Genomic DNA, 20,091 nt, shown 5'->3' with positions numbered 1-20,091 from the left:
TTTAAACAGTATTTCAGTATTATTCAGAAAGCTCCCTCCGCCTCATTATTATTGTGCCCTTAGTATGAAATAATATTTGCCCAATCACAGACACTCACACACAAACAATCATATGCAGAATTATTTTTTGTTTTGTAAAATTGTGAGTTTCTGAAAGAATTCCGATTGCTTGTAGTCCAAATGAGCAACAACCTGACAATGTTTCAATGGAACAAATATATCAATGGAAAACAAAGTTTCTCTGAGGAAACAAAGACACTCATTTAAGGAGGTGTTTGGGGCTGTGAGTGGGGGGTGGGGGCTTTTTAAGGGTGCCGTTCATACTAGAAATGCCCTTTAGTAATTGTGTTTACCAGTTCAATCTCTATTATCCAGTAACAGAGTTAATCCACTTTGTTCATTTAAGCCAGCACAGATTCTGCACTGTAGCACAGCAGATTTATCCAAATGATACATTCTGAAACAAAGATGTGGTTTGCTGGTCACATGCGTCTGTGCTGGAATCTCCCTTGCTGTTTTTATGGCATGTGTGGCTAAATAGGACCTTTATTCGAAACAAAAACCAGAACTTAGTGTATATCCTAAAATTCTCCTAGTCATCCAATCAGAGGCACTGAAAAGATCTGCTCAAACTATCCCTTTCAACTCTTTTTTTTTTTTTTTTTCCACAGAGCCCCATGCCGCTTTGTAACATTTTCATAAATACATTTCTGCACCACATCATACCATGACTGGGTTCAAAGATACTTGTCCCTGTTTTGAATCTGACACATTCCAAAATTACAAAGACACAATTCAAATTTTGATTGAGATCTGATTTCCTTAGAAAAGTATAAATCAAGTGAATTTTGTGTAAAAGTCCTACAAAATAATATAAATATGTCTTCAGAGAATTTTAATGTTGAAAACCTTTAAACTTTTAAAAATAGTGTGCTCAAACATCAAAAAAAGACATTAGGTGTTCAAAACATGTGACTTTACCCATCAACTATACATATAAAAAGATTTTTATCGTAAAAAAGAATTCAGAAGATGATGTGTCTTTCATTAAATTATAAATCATAACCAAATACTCACTTATAATGACGAAATTTACATTTTTCTGCCTCTGTAAAGTTCAAAAAGCATGATTGCTAAAATAAAAATCCCTATCACTTACGTTTTGTTTTGTTAATTTGATCCAGACAAATATTTAATAACTTCAGATCTGCATTAACACCACTAAAAATTTGATCAACTTTTACTCTGTACTTGCAACTATTTAAACTAAAAAGATGAAAAGAGGTTTCCCTTTTAAAGGAGCGATGCTTTTCCTCTAGCAAATCATAAAACTGAAAAACAGGGTATATATGAAGCACATAATTTTCACAAAAAGGTAAATAGGAACACTATATAAAGGACCCCATGAATGGAAAAAAATAGATACATTTGCCAGTACTCATAGAAAACTAAGGAGAACTGTTCCCTTCACTCGTTTTTCAACTTACTTTTCTACCTCTCCAAAAAAAAAACGCATGCCTTATGAAACACACTAGACACATTGTTTAGTTTAAATAAGTAGAGTCACTTGACATGAAACACAGGCTAAAGCTCTCTGGCACTTGAATGCTAAAATCCACTGTTTTCTCTGCAGACAGTTTATGATGAATAAGTTTAGCAGCTTAAGTTTGAGTTGACAATATTTTAAGGTGCTTGTGGTGGGGAGAACTTGTTTTGGATACGGAATATACTCTGAGGACCTTAAAATATTACAGGGCTAATATGTCTCCCCTCCCTTTATGAGCTTCTCATAAGGCAACAATCAGCACCAGTTTGGTGACTGCAGTGAAGACTCGGAGACTGCAGTAGGTTTTATAGAAGCATGGTCAGGGGGGAATATTTTTGGCTTGCAATTGAGAATTGCTTGCAATTTTGTGATTGCTTTAGCACCTTAAATGTCAACTAAAATGACATTTTGGAAAGAACACAACAGATTTGCGTGGAAGTTGCAAACCTCTTAAGGTGGATCTACTTAAATCAGATGTCTCAAAAATCATTAATTGTTTCCTTTTACTTTAGTTTAACTGATAAATGTTTTCTAAATCATTGTCAGACTAATCCCCTGTAGACTTTGGCACTGATTAAACAGACAGCCCTACAAAGAGTCAGTCAGAGTGAATGCTTGGGCTTCAAGTAATGATTGTTTAGCTACATTATCGACCACTGCACTAATTATTTTTTCAATTAAAAGTTTAAACATTCACCTCTAAGAAAAAAAAGGCTGAAAGTTTAAAAAAAGAGCATTGCTGAAAAGGATTTTTCTAATCTTTGGTCTAAAATATACTTTTGTATTTCATAATATAATTTAGAGTAGCTATCTAGAGTTCAAATCATTATTATACACACACAAAAATTTATTCCACAAATATTTATTACCTTTACACAAGGTTAAAAAAAAAACAATTTTAATCTAAAATGCTTTTCTGTGACAAAATGTTTTTTGTCTTCTTAAAGATCTTGTGCACACAAATAAAAGATTTTGCTTTTGAGTCGCTCTATAATTTGATTTGCTCCATAAAAGTTGCATGAAAACAATTAACTTTGCCGTCCAGAAATTCTTGAAAATACGTAGTTTAACCCCTAATTCACAACACACCATTTAATCCAGGACTCTACTTAATTTAGCATTATATAAATATACATAAGTGTAAATAAATTCCTGGATGAAGGGATTTAGCATAAAAAAAACAATTTGGGTTAAAAAAAATTAAAACAACTTTAAACATCTATATTAGGCTTACATTTTCAGCTTTTAGATCTGTGTAAATCGAAAAAAGATTCAAATCTTGAAAAATTTGAATAAATGTCTCTATCAGAATAGCAAAATGGGATCCAGATTTCAAGAATAACCATTTGTGGTAACCATTTATAAACGATAAATTGATTAAAAGGCTAATTGCTAAATCCTATTCATCCTTAAACCATACTTTAAGATGGTTATGTGTGCAAAAGAAAAAAAGAGAAGCGGCAACAGAATTAGGCTGACCAATACACAAAAAATAATGATAATATTAATAATAATAACAAAATTTGAAAACCAACAAGAGATGTCTGCTCGAGGTCAATCAACAGCTGTCAAATCATTCCTGCAGAGTAGCACAGGCACGCATGGTTAAATCCTCAAGAGCTTTCAAGTGGCACCAGCTCAAAATGACTCTTAACACAAAACCCAGCCCACACCATACTTTTGATAATGACTGCAGATCTGTACAGTAAATAGCCCCTTCTGGGCAAATTTGGGATGATAATCAGGCAAATAAAGAGCAGCGATAGACTTTATAAAGCTCCAAGAGTCACAATATAAAAACTGAGTTCAGCTGAGTTCACTTAGGCAATTTCAGATGAGCAAGTCTCAGATTTTCTAGCATAAACTCGCTAAGCCTCTTTTCCTGAACCCCAGAACAATATTTTACAGCAAAAAAAGCTCAAATCTAATTTTCAACTGCTTTGATGTGATTCAGCCCAGAGTTTGTGTCAGTCACTGCAGGCACAGACTCTGAGTAGGGAGAATCAGACATTATAAAGCTTTGGATTTTTTGCATGCATGCTTCATTTCAATGAGGGCATGAGGAGGGTTTAAGGCCGAACTGATGCGGGGACTGTAATGGAATATAAACTGGACATGGGCTGCAGAGAGAATCTCAAGGACGCGCAGCCACTGGGCTGGATGGGCCACTGACAGGGCGGTAATTGAATGCCAGCCTGCATGTACTGAAGGTCACATCAGAGAATGGCCTTAGTCTGTGCAGCAGTACGCTTGTGTGGGTCTGCAGTTGTGTTAATCTCAGAATTTAAAACAAAACATAACCCACAACAGAATAATTTCAATTTAGGTGTTCTTATTTTTCCTTGGCTTTCTTTGTGTATTTAGGAAGTCAAGAGTTTTAGGTTCCTGCCAGTGTCATTCATAGTTAATAACCATTCTCCCCCACCAGTTTCCTCTATTACATCTGGTGGAGAACATGATCTCTACAAAACTACTCAACTATACAAACTTCATTCATAGTGTGTCTGCAGGGCTCGATTTGTTGTTGTTGTTGTTCTCAATGCACAGACAGCAGTTCACAAATATTTTGAAGGCATTTATTTTGATACAACAGAAAAACTAAAGTAGGAAGAATTTGGAATGACTCATCGCTTGGAAGACCAGTAGCAAGTTTGGGGTTCAGTATCTCAACCATGACCTAATGGTTTGCTGACAAGAACTTTACCGTCTCACTACGGAAAACACTAAATAAAGGCATTTGTCTTAAATCGTGACTCCACCCACTAACACACGAGCAGACACTTGAAAAAACACGTTTACCACAGAGATTTGGTAACCCTATTTAGGATTATGATAACATTTCCCAAGATATAATATATTTATATTTCAGTTTACCATTGATTCCCAGATTGAAGAAAGAAATCAATTTTAAACACATTGTGTTTGTTTAGCGATGTTGACTTTTAGCCACCTCTTGGGACTTCTATACTGAATCGTGTATTGACTTTGCTGAACCAATTAATATGGAGCAGCAGGAGTCTCCACAGGACATGTTAAGTGTTCAGAACAGCAGATTTTAAGATTCACAATGTTCCTGAAAAGATAGAATTTTGCACTTTTGATAAATTGCAACTTAAATTTAAACTATTTCTATCTGTCAAACTTTTTTTTTTAAACAGCTTTATAAGTACACTGAAATACAGTATTTAATATTTGGTTTCTGGTGGTTCCAACAAAGCAGTTTTTCTTTTACCTACAAATGACTTACCATTAGGCAAAGGTTTGCGATTGCCTGGGGCCCCCAACTATCTAGGGGCCCTGAGCGGAAAACTTAAAAAAGAAAAATTAGATCTAAAGTAAATTTTACATCCATAATTATTTTACTCTGTCATGAAAAAACACTCCAATCACTGAATTGGCTGAATATTGATTGCAAGTTAGCGAGCAGAGGCAGCATTGCCAGACAGGGCGGTTTCCTGCTCAATGGGGTGGTTTTAATTCTGACTTTGTGGGCAAAAATTGCTTTTGGTGGATGGACATAATCTTGACCGGTTTGGGGTCGGTTCGGGAGCTTTTACTTCCTGGTTGAAACACATTTCAAGTGCAGTCTGGTGAGACGGGTGACAGGCAGTGCTTCACCTGTCGTCTTCCTCAACCTGCTGTCATGAGATCTAAAGCCTACTGATCATAAAATAAATGTGTCCACTAACCTTTTCCATAAATGCAAATTAGAGGTTTGGTTCTAATCATTTAATAATTATTATCCTCAAACTCCTCTTTCTTATGTTTTACAAAGACAATTGCTTATATTTTATCTCACCTAAATTCATGAAAAGTAACAATACAAGAACAATATCCACTTTTGTTCATGATAGGCTGATAAGTTAAACTAAAAATCTTGTAGTGTTTAAATATTTGTGGGGTTTTTCACTTTCCTTTTTTTAATATATGAGGAAAACATCAGTGATTGGTAGTAAAGTTATTGCATGTTTTTCTCTGACTGCCTGCAGATATTGTGGATTTAATTTCATTAAAAATGTGTTGGACAAAGTTGGACTTTCAACCAGATCAGAAAGTAATAAATGATGGAGTATTATTTTCTACTAATTAACCACTGATTAATATTTTGGGTGGGGTTTTTTGTTAGGTCTGGTGGTCTTTAGACGATTTCTAGGCTGGAAAACCGTGACTATTTGGCAACACTGGCAGAGAGGAAATGATGATTCAAAGGAAAATGTTGGTGAAATGAAGCATAGTGATCCGTGGGGCGATGAAAAGAGGAAAATAAATGTGTTGCCATTCTTCCAAAAGTGCTGGAAGACAGATACAATAAAATAAAAGTCAGAAATAAAAAAAAACCTCTAAATTAAACTAATTAATCCAACCGCTGTAGAGGGCCCCATGTTGTTGTTCGTCTGGGGCCCCCGAACTGCTATGTCCGCCGCTGGATCTTATCACTATTTTTTTTTTTATTATTGATTGACTATGTCCCAGCCTCCCAACACTGTCAGGCAATGCTCAGTCAGGGGTGCAAAGGATGTGCTGACACCTGCTTGGACATGCAGCGAGGAGACAAACATAAAAAAAAGGGATGAGTGAGATGGACTTACCAGAGGTGAAGAGGGAGCCACTCTTGCAGATGTGCAGCAAAAATGAGTCAAAAATTCCTTTTTATAATAACCAATAAGATATTTGATCCTAATCATGTAATGAAAAATTTTCTGCAACAGAAACCTCTATTAGTGCACTAGTATCGCTTGTCTGATTGAAGCTTCTTTTAGATTCATTCCTTTGTATAGATGTCATAAAGTAGAAAATAGAGAAAATAGATCACAAAACTCCTAATTTACACAACTGACAGTCAGATTTCTATAAACTGAAGCCAACCCAACCTATAAAGCAGGGTCCTCAAGAGCCTCAACCCAGCCTGTTTTCCAACTCTCCCTAACCAGCTTGCTAACTCAAGAGATTTCACATCCTGATTGACTGAACACACACCTGATTTAGGTTGTCAGAATCAAGCAGTCCAGGGAGGGCTGGAAAACAAACATGGTCGAGGCTCTTGAGGACCAGGGTTAGCCACCCCTGCTATAAAGGTTATAAAGTAGAAAATTATTTCAATAAATCAAAAGTAAATGTAGTATAATATATTAAGAATGAGTTAAACGGGTCTACAAAGAGGGGAGCAAAATTCACTTTTTATATTAAAGCATTATAAGTAGATTGAAAAAATATTGGGATGCTGAAAATATAAAGACCAAAAAAATAAAAAAATAACCCACTGGATGACTCTTTAAGAGCAGGGCTTCTGAACCCTGCAAGTGCATTTTCTGCAACTATCAGTAGGAGCACGTCAGGCTCTGGTTTAATCCTTTATTTCATTGGGAGCTTTCGAGTTTTTCAAGTGTCTACTTCAAACTCTCCAGCAGGGACAAACATATTCATGCACTCTCACCACCTTTCTTTTTGTTTAAAACAAAGCTGTGATTTTTTTTCATTAAACATATTCAGAATTGCATTTGTGTAACAGATTACCTTCTGTTTGTTTTTACACCTTTTTCACAACCTAATAGTGGTCACATAAGAACAATTATTATTAATAAGGTTCAACCACAGATGATTAAATCTATCATCTATAAATTTTCTGTAAGTATGTCAGCATATTCAGAGTTTAACTAATTTATTCAAAGTAAACTTTAAACATGAGTAAAAACAGGTGTAGCAAATGAACAATGACTCATCGTTTGCTTTTAGAATTGTTCAGTTCTATATAGGATTACCATGACTACTATATATATCGAAGTTGATATTTTCACAACACACAAAGGAAACTGAAAAATAGAAGCTTAACCTAAAATGACTGATTCTGCTTCCCTCTGTTTCCCTTCTGATGAATTCTAAAGGACTACATATGTTTGCAGACCCAGTGAGTTGAGTGGCTATACCAAAACCACATTAAAAAAGAAAAAAGAAAAAAAAATTTTTCCCCAGAATGCTGCAGGCTTTGTTTGCAAACTCCACTGGGACTGGACTGACTGAAGCAGAGGGGAGGGGAGTATGGGTCATCGCCAAAGAGAGCTGGCAGATGCCCAGTGCTGAGTCTGCCATCCACAGCATGAGCACAGTTCCACTCTTAAGCTCATTACTAAGCTTTACTCTCACGATTGAGATGAAGTACAGATCAGAAGGAGGGGGGAAAAAATGAATTTGAGTGGGAAAGTCATGCTTTTTGTCTGCTGGAAATTAAAAAGGAGCAACAATAACAAAAAGCTGAACCGATTCAGAAAATCATTTCTGTATGGTCTCTGATTAAAGTATGCTGAAATAGAAACAGAAAATACAGAAAACAGTAAAAAAAAAAAAAGATCATTAAATCAGAAAGATGGCAAAAACCAAGTATAGTGCCATGTGGAAAATAATACTACAGTCTATGCTTTCTAATAAATGCATCATTTAATAAAAACATTCTAAAAGGAATAAGGATATCAAACACTAACTAAAAAAATTGGTTAACTTGTAATTCTAGTCACTCTAGCTTAGAAGATATTTGCAAAAACGTTGCTGCACTGATTTAATGCTTACAGAAATTTTAATTGTAGTGATACTTAAGATCACATAATATTATTTTCCACACAAATTAATGTTTCGATTACATTACAATAGCTTTTATTTAGAAATAGCATTTATACTCCAAACATATTCCTATTAAAAATTCAGACAACATATTTTTCTATGTCTTTAAGTATATTAGCATTTGAATGCTCTATAGAGGTTCAAATTTTGGTAAGAGGGTATATTATATTTCTATGTGTGTTATAATTTATGATTAAATATGTAGGTCAGATCAGTGGAAGATGAGCATTTGATAGGGAGTTGTGTCATGTAATTGATACTTTTTTTCCCACCAAACTAGCAATGGATCCGTAAATGAATGGAGGGAAATTTGATTACATAATAGGTGCTACTAATGCTCAATACAGCCTGATATGAACGCATTGTTTGTTTTGGCAAGCAAAACTGATGAGATCATTGCATTGCACTTGTCGCTATGGCAACAATTTCAATCTGATGGGGCTCTGGGAAGTTAGGAAGGCTCCTTTTTAGTTGTTTTTTTCACATTCTTGTTTGGCAAAGTGTCCTATGTGAGACTATCACCGTGTGCTGCATCTTCAAAAGTATTTAAATGATTAGTAAAAAAATATATTTATTTTCTAGAACAACATAAAATTGTAACAATATGATTATTATCAGTTTCACTGATCACTGTGAAAGAAGCATCTTTCTTTGCAAATATCCATACACCATCATTTAGAAGAAGAAAAAAACAAGACTATTTGCTTATAACAAATGCAGCAGTTCTAGTTTTCATAATTTTAATCAGACGGTTCTATGTGAATTTAGCCCAAATTCACAGAAACCTGTTACAATAGACTGGCTTTAGCTTAGCCAACGTGTTATTAGGTACCGGTTTTTCTATTACAAAGCAACAACAGTCTGAAAATGTTCTAAAACGTGGAAATGGTTAATTGTGCAAGTTTTTATGTTCAATATCAGAGTTGTTGTTTTTTTAAATCACCTAACTTGGCAGTTCACCTGGACATAAGCTATATCAAAGCAAATACAGTAAGAGAAAAGCTCAAATTTAAAAGGATAAATTAAAATCAATAATAAAATACAGCAGATCTTCTTATGACTTTCCTCCTGATGATAGAGTAAACCTTCATCTTTTTGACATTTAAAGTTGGACGTTAACACAGGATTCTAAAGGGAACCACAGCACGAATATGAGCTGGTTTTATTATCCTTTACATAGTAAATTTACTGGTTTATCTTGTAATCCACTTTGTATTGCTTTTATACGAGTGCATCCTTTAAGTCCCACTCCAATCATCTTTTGATCTATTCTAAAAGCATTCCCACTTGTCTTTTAATTATGATTATGCAGTTTTAGCCAAATTAAAATAACCTTTTTTGTTTTCTAGGACATAGCTTCTGCAGAGCGGCAGGACTTCATAAGAAATTTACCTCTGAGTTGTGAGTGGGACCATTGGTGAGGAGTAAGACTGGCCCCATTCCCCATCATCCATCTGTTTTACACTCTCTCCTGCTAGCTTACAGCCCCTCACAACCCCAACCTAACATTACCGGTGCAACAAAAAAGCAGAGCAATATTGGAGCTATCCAGCCATACAGTTTTGAGCCTGGTGCAAGCACAGATGAGAAAAACATACATGTACATGGATCTATTTTTCTGCAAGTGGATGCATAAGAGTGTAGTGGAGAAGGGAGCTTGCGGCTTGCCATTGTACCTTCTAGATCACACCTTCAAGCTTTATCCAATGGCATTTTTTCACCTGCTCATGATTCACCATGACTTGACTCAAGAAATACTTAACAATGCTATTTTAAGCTTAAATTTCCATATATATGTTCACCATCATGAGAAAAAAGCCAAAGAGCATGTTATAAACACTAAACGCATAATTTTCGTCAGACTGAGTCTTTCAAAATTTTGAATTTGGCTTAACATTTTCTATTTTTTTGTCTGTCATTTCAAAAAGTGAAACCTGTATGTGTGTATTAAATAAAATCAACTGAAACGTTTTAAGACTTTATTTCATTTGATTTCAGCATGATTATGGCTCAGAATAATAAAGATCAAGATCAACATCAGACCAAGTTTAAAAAGAAAGTTGTTTTCTGCTTAAATAACAGGCTTCATCCCAATTAACCAAACTTTAAAATAGAATATGGAAAAAAATCAATGTTGGAAATGTATGGTGTCAATCAAACATCTGCAAATGTTTCCCGAGTCTTTAAATGCTCTATCAGTCTGGGTCAGTAGGCTTTCCAATATTGGGGAAGACAGCTAACTTAACTGATACAGAGAAGAAAGTTATCAACACCATTTAAAAATTTGGAGGAGCATGGTAAGGAGGGGACTGAAGCAGAACTTGGTGCATCAAGAGCAAACTCACACGGATGAGCATGGACTACAAATGTCACATTCCTTCTGTCAAACCACTAAATCAAAGACAAAGGCAGAAGCCACTGACATGGGATGAGGTGAAAAAGAGCTGGACTAATGCTCAATGTTCTCTCTTTTTCACCAAATAAGATTTTGCATTTCATTTAGAAATAAAGGTCTCGGAATGGAGGAAGAAGAGTGGAGAATCCATGTTTTTGAAGTCCAGTAAGAAGTTTCCATAATGACTGATGCTTTGGGGTGCCATGTTGGCTGCTGGTGTTGGTCCACTGCATGTCATTGTTAATCCAGTCATCTACAAAAAAATCTAAAAAAAATTCATGTTATCTGTTGACAAACTTTATAGAGATGCTTATTTTATTTTGCAGCAGTACATGGCACCTGTCCAAATTGTCAAAGGTACTAAAAGCTATTTTAGATATCGTCAACTGGATGATGAATAATACCAGTCCCAATAATGCAGATCACCTGAGCTTTCAATGAAACATGGGCTTCCGTACTGTAACCCTATTTCCATATCACAGTGCATTACTGCATTAATCCATGCAAAATGTGAACTAACCATGGGAATTAAGACAGTTTTTTAGAGCCTGCCATTTGTCTGATGTAATATTTACATTTTTTGAGGTATTGAATTTGGGTTTTTTTATAGCCATAACATCAAAATTACATGAAAATAAGCCTTGACATATTTCAATGTATGCGTAATGGTTGTATTTGATATATGAATATCACTTCGTAAATTAATTGGTTAAAATGTTTTAATATTTTAAGGATATTCTGATGTTTTTAGATTAACCTGAATTAGATGATTGTTCCCAAATATAGCTAGTCATTAAGGACCTGTCTTGCTTTTGTAAAACTTTGATTTTTCTATTTTAACCTTCAATAAAACTACAAAGTTCCAGTATAGCCAAGATTTAAAAAAGACCAGTCATCTTTACATTTTATTATAACATTGGAAACTTTCATCTAAAAGCCCCCAGTCAGTTTCAGCATCCACATAGAACCAAGACTGAATAATTTAAAAGAACAAATTTATGAACCAGATTCAAAAAAGAGGGATACTTCATCAGCTCCGAGGAGAAGGACAGATATGCGAGTGAATCTTTTTTTTTTTTTGCCACTAGATCTATTTCTTTCAGTAGCATTGGTGTCAGCCCATGAGGAAGGATTCATCAAGGAAGAAAGAATACAATAAAAAAGCCAGCCCAACAAACTCCTTAAAATCACAAATCTCTGGCATTGAACCTAAAACATTAATCTTTCTGTAGTCACTTCCTTCAGCCAAAAATAGACATTTAACAGTACCATTTCTCTGCTTTTCCCAATGACTTGTATTTACTACCACTTTGCTGCTAGAATCCCTCTTGCTTTTGTTTGATTGGTTGCCAACACACAGCTTGTTTAACTAACCTCAGATTTTCTGTAACCATATGCTGCGCACCCCCATGGGTACTTGGTCGCAAACAATGTCTTTTAATGTCCAATTACTTTGACTAACTGCTCATGCGTCAACCTGTCTGTGAATGTCAAGAAAATTTTGATTGAAGGTAAACTAGACAAGTACTTTTGTAAAGGATTCATTTGTAGAGTGTTAAGAAATAACATAATCAAAAAAACACTTTAAAATTGATGTTACTGGGAGTATTTTTGCACAAATATAGTAATCACAAATAGTAATTTTATACACAAATAGTAATCACTCTTATTATTGCCTGACAAAACATGAGCTTCAGTAAAAGATCACACCTATTAACACTACATAGCTTTTTGTTATACTATGGGGAATGACTTATAGCCCTTGAAAATAACAGTAACTGATGCTGTGCTGAGAAAATCACAGGTAATGTGTGCCTTGTTGTGTTTTTGTAATATTTAGGTTCAATTTTTACAGATGGTGAGACTGGGGATGGTATTATGAAATACTTATGAGTGATTCTTTTATAACTCCAAAGCTATGTTCACACCAGGCATGTGAGTAAGAACGCACTAAATATGGGTTCTTGAACATGCCTTTAGGCCACGGTGTTCACACTGGACAGGCAGGGGGGGCTTCTTCTTTTTCTACAATTTACTAGCCCATGTCCACCACCTACAGTTCGAGGAGGCTTGGTATAGTACGAATCCTTGATTGGTCAAAGTGCATCCTGGTTTAACTTTCAACGGCAAGAGTTTTGTACATAGAGCCAGAAAATGGTTGTGAAACTTTGCAGAGCTTTAGCTCTTTTGGGTTTTTGCATATATGCAAAAACCCAAAAGAGCATATAAACAAGTGTTTATACGCGTTTACATTGACTTTTCTTTGGTAGCTGTAGCATGAACGCGCGTTGCCAAGGGCAGTGTGAATGTAGCTTAAACCGTTCTACCTTGCTAATCAATGAATCCCACAACAAACATGAGACAGAATCCACTGTAGATTCTACTAAGGAGGTATTCTTATGGCTCATCTTTCAGGCAGGCATTTATCACAGAGAGACATGGTTTATGAAAGCAAAGAGCAATTTGCTCTTAAGATATTTGTGTTTTTTTAACAGATAGAACACACTGAAATAAGCTATGTAAGCATGGTCAAATAACAGTGTAAAAAGCAAAATGTCATGCTAATTTTCCTGAATTCCTAACTATAAGAAGGCAATCCCACGAAGCAACCAAACCCAGGTAGATGAAAAAGAAGTTTCCTTGCAAATGAACTCTGATGTGTTAACACCACCAATACACAATTCAAACTGGGTCCTCTGGACTTTCCTTTCCTAATTTACCTGAATTAAATCCGACCAGCTAGCTTACGTAAAATCTAAATTGTTTATTAATTGTTTTAATTTACAAAGTACTCAGCAAAATATCAACTAAGCAAGAAACAGCATACAACCTATCATTGCAAAGGACATTCCAGGCCCTCTTATTCCTCTATGATAGAGAAACTACAACTGTCTAAATGGCCTTGTCTGTTTTACCTCATCTCGACTAGAATGTGCAAGGACTGAAAGGAAAGTGTGCATTCATGGAGCCATTAGCGTGGGGATAATAGAACTGTACATTACAATTGTATGTTCTGCTGTTCTCACTATCCCTTTAGCTTTTTTCATACTTCCCACTCAAGGGAGGACTGACACACCTCAGATGTTACTGGTGGGTTGTGTAAGTAAAGAGCTGAAATGGGGGTTTAATGTTAATGTAGAGCAGACGTGCCTCAATGCCGACAGTAGTCGTTGCAGAGGCAACTGTGTGCCCGAGCGAGTCAGCACAGCAGAAAGCACTGTTCTTGCCAGCGACTCTACTGTAACTCAGCTGATACTGCATCCCTTGCTCACTGTGTGTAAGCATGCATTGACACGGTTCCTTAGAAAAGGGATCTTTGTTACAACTAAAAGACATGATCGCAAGAAAAACGCTAAACATTTCGATTCTAACATCAAAAGCAGTTGAAAAGAAAAGCTCTGAATAAGGTGATAGTGTATTTAAAAAAAACAGATGTATCTTCTTTGCACTTTTTTGTAGAGGTGCACTAATCATCCAGCTGGAGGTCTGAATCCAGTAGCTAGCTACAGCTGTAATCAGTTTAAACCAACATTGGCCTTTCAAGCACAGCAAAAAAGTAAGAGGATAGACCAGGAGACAAAACACAATTGTTTTGGTTCTGCAATACTCAGACAGCCCCTGAGACAGATACCTGATAGCCACTCACACTTTAAGCATGGATACGTTTTTGTAAATATTGAATTAGTCACTGCATAAACCTCTAGGCATGAAATTTTTAATAAAAATATACCCTGCTCTCACCAATTTAGATCAAATGTTCTTTCAATGTATCACAAAAACACAATCCAGGGTAGTTTCCTGTCTTTTAGGTTTTTTAAATAGGGAAAATGGGGGAAAATATGTCTATTCATCTTGGTGTGGTACTTAACCCTACATTGTATACATAGATTATAAAAAATCATAGCCGTGTTTTATTATGGGCTTTTCCTATCTCCAACATTCATAGTCTACATTGCTTTTAAATGCTGAGAACACCCATGATTAATCTGAAAAAATAACATTCTATTCCAAGCCATGTTCTTCCACTTGTCTGCTTTACATTCTCAACTGAACAGCGTTCTCATTTTACGATTTCACAGAATAATTTACTCTAACAGAGAAGTAGAATCTGTCATATTGTGCTGCTCCAGTGACACACACAAGTTGAATTTGGTTTTAGAAAAAAAGAGCCTCATTAGCACTGCTTCATGACTAATAAAAACTGCTTTTGATATAAGTTTGCCTCTTGATGCATTGAGAGGAGCATGATATGTGCCAAAATTGGTTGAACAGTTTTTGAAATGTTTCTAGGAAAATTTAAACATGTGTTTTTTTACATTTATGCCTAACACAGAGCAAAGTGCACACATGCAGCAGACTTCCCTTTAATGCAGGGGGCCAGGTTTCAGCTCAGCTGCCTTGACCTAAGCTTGCTCTCTTCTTTTTCTTATTTTAGAGCAAATTGTGGCAATAAAGAATCTGACCAGTAGCCCCAGAAAATAATGAAACAAACCTTAAAACTTGCTACAAAATAGTTTAGCTGTGAGGTCAGATATAGTCCCTTTTCTACAGAAGAGCACATTTTAGATCTAGAGAACTATTTAAAGCAGTTTTTCTGAAGAAGAAAAAGGTTTAATATGGGTTGACAGCAGGTGCTTAACTGAGCTAATCAGCTGTGAGCAACTAAAAATTCACACTGGGGTGCCAAGTTTAACATTGCTGGCTATGTATTTTTTAAAACATTTCAAGTCCCACTCCAATCCTCTTTTGATCTATTCTAAAATCATTCCCAGTGGTCCTAATTCGGACTATGTTATTTTCAGCCAAAATCATAAAAACCTGTGTCATTTTCTAGGACATAGTTTCTGCAGAGCGGAACTATCCATCCATCCATTTTCTGAGCCCGTTGTATCCCTTACGGGGTCACTGCCAGAGCCTAACCCAGCCACAGTTGAGCAAAGGCCAGTAATTCATTAGAAATGTTTCGCCGAGTTGTGGGTGGGGGTACTGGTGCAGAGTGACCCTGCTTTTATTTCCCATCATCCCTTTGTTTACACGCTTTCAAGCAATTACAGTCCCTCACAGCCCCAACCTAACATTACTGGTGCAACAAAAATGGCAAATTTGAATAAAGAAATACTCAGAAACACAGTTTAAATCTTAATTTTCTTAATGCTAAAAGAACATGTTGAGAACACCAGAAACACCATTTTAATTGAACCAGGTCTTTGAAGTGCCATTATATTTGAAGTATAGTATCCTCAATAAAAGAGCAGCTACAAACAATATGTCAGCTGGTGACAAAAATATTTTATCTGGTAAGATAATAACTCCCACCTCTATTTACTGATTTACAAGGTGCTGATTTGTTACTGAATAAGGGTGTTTAAAACGTAAAGCGCTATCAGTGTACTGAAACCCCCATTTGCATGATTGCCTTGAGATCTGTCCCTAAAATCAATGATATTTCTGTTGTGGTTATCCTACTGACCTAGGGCATCTTAGAAGGAGTAAGATCTGTGAACAGACCAGTTCAGTCTGGGTATGAGGGGTCATTGGGATCAGTTACCAAGCGACGGCTTGGCACATGTCTCCCTCATCTGGACGCAAGTGGAAAAGCAAGGTTAAGTGAGTACATGGGTCAATACAGAGTGCAAAAAAATATGGCAAAATGGACAATATGCAGTTTTCACTGCAAGAATGAATATTTTGTGAACCTCCATGATCAGCACAAGGCAACCTGCGGCCTGGATGTGTAGAGCGCATCACGCTCAACGCTGTGACCCGGCCATGCGCCGTGCCAAATTCAGCATTTCGATCACATGCAGGCACCAGTGGGTTCTGTCTTCTTCTTTTTAAATCAGCTGGCATGCGATGCATCATTTAGCCAATTTTCCATTCTGATCACTGAGACGGTCACACCCCTCTCTCCAGAACTCAAATGGGACCGCTTGCCATGATTAAAAATAAATAAATAAATAAACGCACACATTTCCCCGTCGGCAGCGAGGACGCACTCATCCCATTTGCTCACTCAAATGCACATCACAGATCTCACACGCATCCACCTATCTGTCAGCACTGCCAATCTTTGTCATGATCTATGATATGGTATGGTTTTTTTCTTTCCATAATTGCAATGGCAGATTTTTTTTCTTCCCCATTTTAGATATCATGAGACAGTTTTCTCCATGATGCTACCACACCAGGGCTGAACTTTCACGTCACACATATGCATTAAGGTTTTTTTTTGTACCCTGCAGTTCATATGAGCAAGCATCCAAACATATCCGGCGATGACAAAAAGCAGCACCGCGCGCGCACGGCACAGATCACCCGCTTCCAGACGCTTAACATATATTGCACTTCAACTCACCTTGAGCGGCCGTTCCTCTGGTGCTGAATACACTTGCTATCAGAGTGGCCACATACCAAATCATAGTACTATTGCCGACCAGCTATTACCACACAAAGTGCCCCGTTCAACCAATCTCTCATATTCGACCTTGCACCTCACGGTCTCAACAAAAGCCCTTCTTCATATCCTATATTCTTCCCTCGTGGCGTTTCCCTTCATCCCTTCCCTCCCCCGTCCTTCCATCCGCATCCTCTCCCGACGAGACAGAGCACCTGCACCGTTGCGTTTGTAGTAGACGGAGCCGTTTTACGAGCGCATAGTGAAACCAAGTGTGAGAATGCAGCCACAGGTCCGCCTCTGCTGTCATTGGATTGGCTGCTGATTGAGGCTTTGGGGCGTGTATTGGCTCTCTGTACGCCCCGCACCCGAATGACAGCTGAACTGCCGTGCGCCGATTCAAGGTGAGTTGGAGCGTGCCGTAGTAGTGGAACCGCAGTATCATGCGCATTGATAGGGAGCCGTGTCCACATCTTTAAACACCGCTCTGAAACTGCCCCCACGTGCACCATAACCGCCCATCATCCATGCATCCCTTTTTTGTAAAGTCTTCATCAGCATCTCCTCGTTGTTGTTTTTTTCTCTGGGTTTATTAGGAATGTGAAAGGGGAACGCTGGTGGAGGTGTGTCTGACTCATCCGCGGCTCAGCCACATCACAGCCGTTCGGCTGCTGTCGTGTCCCCCGACTGGAAAACGCTGCGATTTCCGCCGCGTCCGGCCGCATGTGATGGGTGTGGCGGCGTTAAATTCGGTTTGCCTGCTTTTCCTCGACGGCCGCGAGGAACTGCAGCTCCGCCGAGCTGCCCACTGCGCACACATGGCTGGAGCTGATAAGGCTGCCACAGATCATTTCCCTCTGCTTCATCCACGCATGACCACAGAGGATCCATAACGCCTGTGCGCCTTTGGCTGCTTCACACTAGCTTAGATCCAGGGCCGGCCCTGGTCTTCTGGGGGCCCTAAGCGAAATTTAATTTGTGGGCCCTCTAACTGGTCAGCAGCACCAAAAAAACGCAACTGTTGTTGTAATATAAATGAGATCTGTCTATTAATACATTTTTGAATTATTTTTGCTGCCGAAGAATTGAATACAGTATATTAACTGCATGTTGGATGCACATTAAGTGGTGCCAAACAAATTTTAAATGCAAAGAAAAAAAGGAATGACAAATGTATATATAAATAGATATATATTTTTAATGTAACATTAGGTCCTCAACAAATGACATTCACAAAACTCCAAATAATTAAAAACAGCAACTTAATAGAAAATCAAATAACGATAAAACAATCCAACATAAAGAACACAACAGCTCAATGAGGGGATTTTGGAAAGTCAGAGTCTTTATCAGTCTGAAAAGGACCTCTCTGCACCAAATCCATTCTTACTGGATCAGAGACTGTGGTTGGTCATTCATCTGGACCAACTGGATTTGAGGTACCGGTAGGTGGGATTTTGGATCCAGTAGGCTCCTCTTTCATACACGCCTCTCTTGGAGCCTCTGGAACATAAGAGACAGAACTTCAATAAAAGCAAACAGTGAAAAGTAAAACAGTCAAATGTTTCCCTTTCAACAGTAGAAGTGGTGACAGCAGTTTCTTCTGCAGCTAAAAAACAAGAATTATTATTATACAATTATCAATGATAAAGTTAATAAAATATCTATAGCAGAATATTAATAATAGTTTAGTGGCTCATTTAAAATCTGTGTACAGGTTTTTCACAATTTCATGATCTTTTTATATATTAATAAGAGATTTATTGGTTGTGTATTTGCATGAGATCATATTTATTAATTTAATTATGAACAGTTTGGGCACCATACTTTTGAGCTTCTGTTTATGAAAAAGGGGTTATGCAGACACTGTTTTTTTAATTACTTTACATGCTTTTAAAATTACCTGAGATGACATCTTCAGTGAAGTCAGGATCATCTTGGGATGTCGACGCTGCACAACCTCCAATATTTTTGATACTTTTTGAGAGCAGAAGAAGAAACTGAATCAGAATTAGTTTCGAGTTTTCCATTGGAAATTACGACAAACGGGGTCGTTATGTGTGGAAACTTCACCTCGGATCAATTAGTATCTTACGTAAAAATTGCGCAGCTGCACAGAAAGACTGGATAATGTAAAAAATACGGCCCCAACATCTTCCAAACTTACCTTTTGATTGGTGTTGAAGTTCTTCGTCTTTTTCTGTGGCATGAAGTTCTCTTGTTGTCGCTTTGATCAGCGTGACAAAATGTGCTTGTTTTTTTCTTTTCCCCAACTTTATTGATACAAACTCCTCTCGTAAATGCACACTGTGCCAGGCTCAGATGCAAATATGTTGACCAATCGTTGCTAAGAGTGGTGTAACGTCATTATTTGGGTTGCCAGATTGGTTCAGGTGTGCTGACAGGGGGGATCATCAAAGTGCAGGCAACTTTCTTTTGCACAACATTCAGAGCGCACCTTGGTACGGAGGTTCTATGAAATGGGTTGCCAGATTTGGGTCTTTTTTATATTATTTTTGTCGCCACTTCGGGGCCCTGGTGGTGACGGGGGCCCTACGCGGCTGCGTAATTCGCGTATAGGGAGGGCCGGCCATGCTTAGATCTCACCCAAAAAAGAGCGTTTGCACCGCCTGCTGCTGCTTTACAGGAGTACAAACGTATGTGTGATTCACCACTCAAGTCTTATAATCTTACCTGACGTTTGTCTGACTCCTTCCCTATCCTGTTAAGACATCTATGTCTCAAATCAGAGTGTATCTTTTTAAAGCTCGGCAGTTTCTATTCATTAACAAGTTCAGTCTTGCTGAAAATACTTAAATATTTAGATAGGTTTAGTTAAACTCAGCTTCAATTGGGCTGGAATTCCAAAAACCTTTTCATCCTAATACATAGATAGATAGACAGACAGACAGACAGACAGACAGACAGACAGACAGACAGACAGACAGACAGACAGACAGACAGACAGACAGACAGACAGACAGACAGACAGACAGACAGACAGACAGACAGACAGACAGACAGATAGATAGATAGATAGATAGAGAGAAAGATATCGTGCACACCTAGGGACAATTTAGAGTAACCAATTAACCCATGAAGTATGTTTTTGGATGGTGGGAGGAAGCTGAAGTCCCAGGAAAA

At 37.4% G+C, this 20,091-nt stretch overlaps 1 protein-coding gene and 1 long non-coding RNA gene across 8 annotated transcripts in view; both read right to left on the bottom strand.

The window, feature by feature from the left end:
• The window catches only part of igsf9ba (immunoglobulin superfamily, member 9Ba), an 86,348-nt gene extending 69,161 nt beyond the window's left edge, over positions 1 to 17,187 (bottom strand). For all 7 annotated transcript variants that reach the window (XR_013647055.1, XR_013647056.1, XR_013647057.1 and 4 more), the window contains exon 1: positions 16,909 to 17,187. Coding sequence is in view for 4 of the 7 variants with exons in the window: in XM_023961469.2 (XP_023817237.1) it covers positions 16,909 to 16,972 (64 nt within the window). In the remaining 3 variants the exon portion in view is untranslated. The remainder of the gene's footprint in view (positions 1 to 16,908) is intronic.
• A 1,127-nt stretch (positions 17,188 to 18,314) lies between these two features.
• LOC144981397 (uncharacterized) lies at positions 18,315 to 19,240 on the bottom strand. Its single transcript, XR_013647059.1, has 3 exons — positions 19,115 to 19,240; positions 18,851 to 18,924; positions 18,315 to 18,450 (listed from the first exon to the last, which is right to left on the bottom strand). It is a non-coding gene; the product is annotated as an uncharacterized LOC144981397 (long non-coding RNA).
• Between the last annotated feature and the right edge of the window lie 851 nt (positions 19,241 to 20,091).

The sequence above is a fragment of the Oryzias latipes genome, chromosome 13 (assembly GCF_053564925.1).
Source record: "Oryzias latipes strain Hd-rR chromosome 13, Olatipes_Hd-rR_3.1".
NCBI lineage: Eukaryota > Metazoa > Chordata > Actinopteri > Beloniformes > Adrianichthyidae > Oryzias > Oryzias latipes.
Note: the sequence above shows the minus strand (reverse complement) of the source record. Positions and strands in the feature narration are given on the sequence as shown.